The 7,627-nt window shown below is 39.5% G+C and overlaps 1 protein-coding gene across 1 annotated transcript; it reads left to right on the top strand.

Annotated features, from left to right (window-relative positions):
• The first annotated feature begins 1,250 nt into the window (after positions 1-1,250).
• Positions 1,251-4,198, top strand: LOC142388248 (extracellular calcium-sensing receptor-like). The gene is made up of 6 exons (XM_075473288.1): positions 1,251-1,393; positions 1,478-1,766; positions 1,846-2,595; positions 2,680-2,907; positions 3,018-3,141; positions 3,294-4,198. The coding sequence occupies exons 2-6, from the start codon at positions 1,512-1,514 to the stop codon at positions 4,196-4,198; spliced, it is 2,262 nt and encodes a 753-aa protein (XP_075329403.1). The 5' UTR covers positions 1,251-1,393; positions 1,478-1,511.
• The last annotated feature ends 3,429 nt before the right edge of the window (positions 4,199-7,627 follow it).

Raw genomic sequence — 7,627 nt, 5'->3', positions numbered from 1 at the left:
AATCTTATAAAATGCATACATACGTACATATACAAACACACACATACATATATATATATATATATATATATATATATATGTATATGTATATATCTGTGTGTTTTGTTAATATAAAACTTTATGATATAAAATATTACAATTGGCCTGTCTCCTATGGCCTTCGGGGGTCTGAGTTGGAAAAACTGCGCTATGTAACTTTGCTGGAGCGGAAGTACTTCGACTTGCTTTCTGGTACACCTACCGCAAAAACAAATAGACCTCTCTCACGCACCCAGGTACATTTGATTACTCTTACCTTCTCGGTCAACATAGCTTTTACCTTCTGACTCCTCTCCGGTTCGTCAACAAACGAGAAAGCAAAAGGGTGTTGTATTTACGACAGTGTAACCGTACATTACCTCCAAGCCTGTAGGGGGAGCTCCATAGAGGGCATTTTGAGAAGTTACATTGTATTGCTTTAAAGGAGTAGTGTCAATATTAAGGATTGCAAGTTCAAAAACTTTCAGAAACTTCAAAACCGAAAAGCAATATAAACTAAAATGAGAGTTTACTGTTGGGGGAGTTTCTAAGTTCAATATATCAAGTATAAATCTGAGCCTGGGTTGATTTTAATTCATTCTTACATGACTGACTGTAAACCTTGGTTTGTTCACATGCTTCTTCTTTTGTTCACGCAATGTGTATTGATGTTTGACATTGAACGCCATCGGAAAATAGCAAGTCATTTTCAAATAAAAAAACTAAATGAAAGAAAGCATAATGTATTTCCAACTAACTGTTTGTTACATGTAATTAAAATGCACAAGTATTGAGGAGGCTGTGGCTCAGGTTGTTAAGCAGTTTTTCTGAAATGTTGGTGGTTCCATTCTTTGCATCCCCAGTACACATGTAAAAGTGTGCATCGGCAGTTACTGGTTGTTTAATACTCTGAGTATGCTCATCAACTCATTTGTAAGTTGATTTGGATAACCATATAAACAAATCAAAGTTTTCCATATGAATAACCAAATACTAGATCTATAACCTGTCAAAGTACAATAATTTCAGACAATGAAAACACAGCAAGGCTGTCGTCACTCATTGAACTCTGATTGGTTAAAGAGGACAGTGCGATAATGAATGTCATATTTAACTTGGGTGGCTGTTCCCCATCAGAATCTATGAGAATGAAAATGTCACCAACGATAACAGAGCTGGCCTTCATGGCAATCCTGTTGGGGTTTGGTATGCCGAAAGAAGATCCTCCTCTCTGTGAGATACTGGAGAGTCCAGAGTTTCCTCTGCTGTCTAAGGAAGGAGATGTGATAATTGGAGGAGCCTTTTCCATCCACAGCAAAATCACACAACCTCCACTTTTATTTACAGAGAAACCAACACCTCTCAAATGTTCCAGGTAATTCTGAGTTTATACAGAAATATTGTCAAACAAATTTGATCTCGGTGACCATAACTTTGCATTGTGCTCTTCATGTCTTAGCTTCAACCTTAGGGAGTTTCGATTTGCCCAGACCATGATATTTGCTATTGAGGAAATAAACAACAGTATACTTCTTCTTCCCAATATTACTATTGGTTATCGGATTTATGACATGTGTGGCTCAACTTTTATCTCAATGGGTGCTGCAATGGCTCTGATGAATGGTGATGAGTGGATTTTGGGAAAGAGATGCTCCGGTCAATCAGCTGTTCATGCTATCATTGGACAGTCTGAATCCACTTCAACTATTGTGCTTTCACGTACTACTGGACCATTTAAAATACCAGTGGTAAGATGGATGTCAATGGGTATGAGTGATTTTACAGTATCGTTTGCAAAGTCTGTATTTTTCTGTTATGTGTCCACAGATAAGTCATTCAGCTACTTGTGAGTGTTTGAGTAGCAGAAAAGAGTATCCCTCTTTCTTTCGAACTATTGCCAGTGACCGCTATCAAAGCCGAGCCCTTGCCCAGCTGGTTAAACACTTTGGCTGGACCTGGGTTGGGGCTGTCAACAGTGACAGTGACTACGGAAACAACGGTATGGCTATCTTCCTTGCTGCAGCCCAACAGGAAGGAGTGTGTGTGGAGTATACAGAGAAATTTCACAGGGAACAGCCGGGAAAACTCCTGAAAGTGGTGGAAGTGATCCGAAAGAGCACTGCTCGGGTCATTGTTGTCTTCGTACCCGATATAGAAATGAACGACCTCCTAGACCAGCTAAGTCTGAACAACATCACAGGTCGGCAGTTCATTGGTGTTGAGGGCTGGATTACTGCTGACAGCCTTGTGACTCCAACCAGCTTTAGTGTGCTGGGAGGTTCACTGGGCTTTGCTGTACAAAAGGCCAATATCAGTGGCATGGATGATTTTCTAATCAAAGATTTCTGGGAAACAGAATTTCAGTGCAATGAGACAAAGATGAATGGTGTTACAAAAGCTTGCAAAGAGAACCAAGAGCTAATTAAGTTTAGAGGTTATGATGATGATGTGGCAGAGCTGAGATTCTCTAGTAACATCTACAAAGCAATCTATGCCGTAGCCTCTTCTCTGCACAGCATCCTGAAGTGTTCAATCAGTCAGGGGTGTGAAAAAGCTATGGAAATTAAGCCCTGGCAGGTAAAATAATCAGCACAATTGTTTTCATAAATCATTTTATTGACATCAATATACTGATAAACAGTAATGTTTACTGCTCCTCAGGTAGTGGAGTCTCTAATGCAGGTGAACTTTACCATTAAGAACGGGGAACAGGTCTGGTTTGACAGCACTGGAGCAGCAGTGGCCCGGTATGAGGTAATCAACTGGCAGCGTGGATCAGATGGATCGGTCCAGTTTAAGCCAGTCGGCTACTATGATGCTTCCCTACCTCCTGGACAGATGTTTGTTCTTAACACTGAAGATATAACATGGCCTGGAGGGAGCAAGGAGGTAAAAAACTTAACTGAGAGTAAAACTTAGTTATTCAAGTTTGACAATAATGTCTCAAATTGTTGTTTAAGAAAGACAAAAATAACAGGATTTATTTTATCTAAAATTAGTTGCCTGTATCAGTATGCAGTGAAAGCTGTCGTCCAGGAACTTATAAAGCCCTTCAAAAAGGAAAACCTGTTTGCTGCTATGACTGTATACCATGTCCAGTGGGAAAAATCAGCAACACTACAGGTACCACAGAGCTGAATTATAGTAATTTGCATGCTTTGTTTGCATGCTACGGTGTGTGTTTCATTCTAAAATTAGCCATGGTACAGTCTCTTTTTAACATTTTTAGGATGTGACTTATTAAATTAAATTCGTTACATTATTTTTCATTACAGATTCTAATGACTGCAAAAAGTGTCCTGAGGAGTATTGGTCCAATCAGAACAGAGATGCATGTGTACTGAAAAATGTTGAGTTTCTCACCTTCACTGAGGTTATGGGCAAAATACTTGTGTTTTTCACTTTGCTTGGCGTGCTCCTCACCTTGATAGTAGCTACTCTATTCCTAATCAATAAGGACACTCCACTGGTGAGAGCAAACAACTCTGAGCTGAGCTTCCTGCTGCTCTTCTCCCTAATTCTGTGTTTCCTGTGCTCTCTGACATTCATCGGCCGACCCTCTGAGTGGTCCTGCATGCTGCGACACACAGCATTTGGCATCACCTTTGTCCTCTGCATCTCTTGCATTCTTGGGAAAACTATAGTGGTGTTAATGGCATTTAAAGCAACACTTCCAGGCAGTAATATGATGAAATTGTTTGGGCCTGCACAGCAGAGATTCAGTGTTCTGGGTTTCACTGTCATACAGGTCATAATTTGCATCCTATGGCTGACAATAAATCCCCCCTTTCCCTTCAAGAACACAAATAACTCTATGGAGAAGATTATTCTCGAGTGTGCTTTGGGATCACCTGTTGGGTTCTGGGCTGTACTGGGATACATTGGATTCCTCGCTGTGCTTTGTTTTGTGCTTGCCTTTCTTGGGAGAAAGCTGCCTGATAACTTTAATGAAGCTAAATTTATCACCTTCAGCATGTTGATATTCTGCGCGGTCTGGATCACCTTTATCCCAGCTTATGTCAGCTCTCCAGGGAAGTTCACTGTTGCTGTGGAGATTTTTGCCATTCTGGCATCAAGTTATGGTATACTTTTCTGTATATTTGCACCAAAATGTTTTATTCTTGCACTAAAACCTGAACTGAACACAAAGAAACACATGCTAGGGAAAATAAAATCATAAGGACTCAATTTTATTTATACACACTTTATCTTTTATTTGCATTTTCGTTCATTTTTAAGGTTTTACTGTTTTTTGTTTATCTTTGAGGCCCCATTTCATTCTTTTCCATATATAGTTGGATTTTCTTTCATTCCAAGTGGAAATCTATACAAAATCTTAAAAGCAATCAAATTATTCAAATTGATTCATATATTATATCAAAAATAATATTTACAAGAAGAAGAAAAAGAAGAATTTTAAGATTTCCCAAAACCATCAGTTGTCATACATATCTAAAATAGTAAAATATTTTATTAAATATGATTTAAAAAAATATATTTTGACATTATGAAACGTGAAAAACAACACTTTATATCAATTTAAATTATAAAATGTTGGTTTAATGCAATTTAACTAGTAGCTTAAGTGTAAAAGTGTAAACTTAGTGTAAAATGTTTTTGGTGGGTAATTTAACTGAAACACTGAATCATTCTTATATGTTTAATGTGAATAGTAAAGATAAATAAATAAAAACACTACATCTCTGTCTGTTTATTCTTTTAAAATTAGTGCAATTTAGGCCTGCAATTTAGACCTGAACCCAAGAGACTCACTGTCCACTTTGTAAACTTCTATGACGGATACATGGGTCAAGCTGATCATTACGAAAATATTTCAAGTACTGTCACAAAGGAGTGCTTACGGGATGACACAAGTCATTTGTGACTAGAAGAACAGCAAGGAACTGTGGTTATGGAATCAGATCTCCCATCTTGACCAAACATTTTTCAACAGTGGCCTCCTGTAGTGTTCTCACATCAGAAAAAGTTCCACTTGTTAGGGCTGATGTTTGGACCTTCATCGGAGATGGTATAAAAGGTTTGCTCATGGTCATGTTCATCAGCTGGACCAATGGAGCAGCCCATAATATCAGAGGTGGACAAGTATTCCCACTTATCAGTGTGCTTAACTTCAGTTTATGGAATGAAATGGACAAACATAGTTCACATAGTTCAGATCTGGCAGGAATATCTTGCATCAGACTTAAACCTTGGAGTGACAGGAGTCCAGACCTACAAGCCAGGAAAAATCTTAGGATTTGCAGAGGTAGAATCAATGGCGGTCAGCATCAGCATGAGTCCCAGCCTCAGCAGCACTTGGCTGGAAGTCACGCCCCTATCTCTCTCCCTTTGCTTAAAGGGATAATCCGGAGTAAAATGCACTTTAGATCAATTTACGGGATGTTGGGAGTACATACGTTGAGTTGACATCAAAATCATGTCATTCGGATGTGTTTTGAGAATTTCGATTTGACTGTTTTTAGCCAAAAGTCGTTGGCCTGGAGGTGACGGGGGCATATCATGTCACCGCTACAAAATGCTATTTTTATACCTCTTCTACAGCTCCAAACAACATAACACTTACGTGGTAGTGAGTAGAGGGTCTCTAAAGCCAAACCGAAGTGTCCCGAGGTCTTCATGTGGTCGGATATAGAGTCCAGAATGAATTTAATCAAGCCAGTACCTGCTCTCAATCAGAGCCTCTTCCGTCAACAGGAGGCTATCTCACGCGAGACATCACGTCACGTGACATTTTAAAATTCCAACCTGTTAGTAAGCTAGGCTTTGCTGTTGTATACAACTTCATTTCACTTTCGAAAGAAATACTGGACTATGTTTGTAAAAAAAAAAAGGTAAAGAAATTGTGACTTTCCAGAGCGAGTTACTCCACACTCGGCAATCAACTACGGACTCACGTGATATGCCCCCGTTACCTCCAGGCTAATGACTTCTGGCTAAAAACGATCAAATCGAAATTCTCAAAACACATCCGAATGACATGATTTTGATTTCAACTCAACGTATGTACTCCCGACATCCCGTAAATTGATCTAAAGTGCATTTTACTCCGGATTATCCCTTTAAGACCACTACTGCCAAAAAAAAAAGAGGTGGCTCTCCATTAAATGACTGGAACAATGTCACACTTTATAATGAGCTTAAGCCCCGTTTCCACTATGCAGTCCGGTACGGGTCGGTTCAGAACGGTTCGCTTATTTCAGTGTTTCCACTACCACGAAAGCGTACTGGTCGCATGGTACCCGTTACCATTTTTGTAACCCTTCTGCTTGGGGTACCTAGCACACAGGAACTGTTTCAAGCTGTTTCAAGCTCTGCTCTCTGTTGTTGGAGGCTGTGCAGCGGGAGCTCGATTGCGCTGTGCCGAACGAAAAAGTTTTCCAGCTGAATGTTGCAAAAATGGCAGAGAGTGGTTTCAACTGGACTGAGAGCCAGTGTCGCATTAAGCTGAAGAAGCTTGGAAGTTGTTCGAATTTTGGATGCTATTTACGCTTCGGCACACACTCCGCCCAGTCCTGAGGATCCCCTTTGTTCAGTGGGAACGTAAAGCTGACGCCAAAGCGACCCGAAATAGTCCTATGACAAATGCATACAACAGACCTTTGTCTTCAGTGGTATTTATGATGGGACACTGAAATGTCTTCGGCCAACTAAATCCACTTCTGCTGCAGTTTAACATCTTTGAAAAAGGACATGGGGGTTTACAAAATCTGTTTTCGTGCTATTACAGTGATAAATGGAACATGGCAAAACAACCATTTTGACAGCCATACTTGCATCACAAGCTCTTTTGTCCTAGCCTCTTCTAGAACTTGTTGGAGCCCCACCCAGAATCCCACTCTCCAAGTAGTGGGGAAGAGTTGGAGCTGTTACTTCCAAACAGCCTACATAGAATATTCAGGCTGTTATAATCTCACTTTTCCTGCTCTACTAATTCAAAGCAGAAATCTTCAGCAATAGTGTTGATGGTTGATATTTGCTTGGGATATATCTTGTAAAACATAGAAAAAACCCATATGAGAATCTTGACGAGATGAAAAAGTTTAATTTTATCGGAGAGGAATTTTGAAATTTGCAAACATTGTTTCTATAGCTGTTTCACAAAATGGTGTGAGACCTAAATGTTATCTTCATGTCCTTGTTCACACTGAAAAAGGAGAAAGTGGTATCGCAGAACATGAATCAAGAGATTATATTATTTGTAACAGCTCCACAAACTGTTCTGAGACTGCACTGCCATGTACAAGTTCATGGCAACATAATGAGCCCCTCAACATCCCTTTGATAAAACATGAGGCAGAGTGGACCAGAATATGCATTTTCTGGTGTGTTCCTCGAATTTTCATTGCTCTGTGGGTTGAAAGGTAAATGTTTAGCTGTACACAAGGCACCTGTGCATATAGAAAATACAAAAATATCCCCCTTTACAGAAACATGCAAAACCCTGGTTTGTTCACATGCTTCTTCTTTTGTTCACATGATGTGAATTGATGTTTAACATTGAACTCTGGTGGAAAATAGTAGATCGTTTTTTAAATTTGGGGACACTAAATAAAGGAGAAATTATGCATTTCCAACTATCAACTCTTTG

This window comes from Odontesthes bonariensis, chromosome 9 (genome assembly GCF_027942865.1).
Source record: "Odontesthes bonariensis isolate fOdoBon6 chromosome 9, fOdoBon6.hap1, whole genome shotgun sequence".
NCBI classification, from domain to species: Eukaryota; Metazoa; Chordata; class Actinopteri; order Atheriniformes; family Atherinopsidae; genus Odontesthes; species Odontesthes bonariensis.
Note: the sequence above shows the minus strand (reverse complement) of the source record. Positions and strands in the feature narration are given on the sequence as shown.

Excerpts from the sequence above, each read along its gene's own strand:
- LOC142388248 (XM_075473288.1), top strand. The coding sequence starts at position 1,512 with ATGATATTTGCTATTGAGGAAATAAACAACAGTATACTTCTTCTTCCC. Across the intron at positions 2,596-2,679 it reads TGGAAATTAAGCCCTGGCAG|GTAGTGGAGTCTCTAATGCA; the intron begins GTAAAATAATCA and ends ACTGCTCCTCAG. Across the intron at positions 3,142-3,293 it reads AAAAATCAGCAACACTACAG|ATTCTAATGACTGCAAAAAG; the intron begins GTACCACAGAGC and ends TTTTCATTACAG.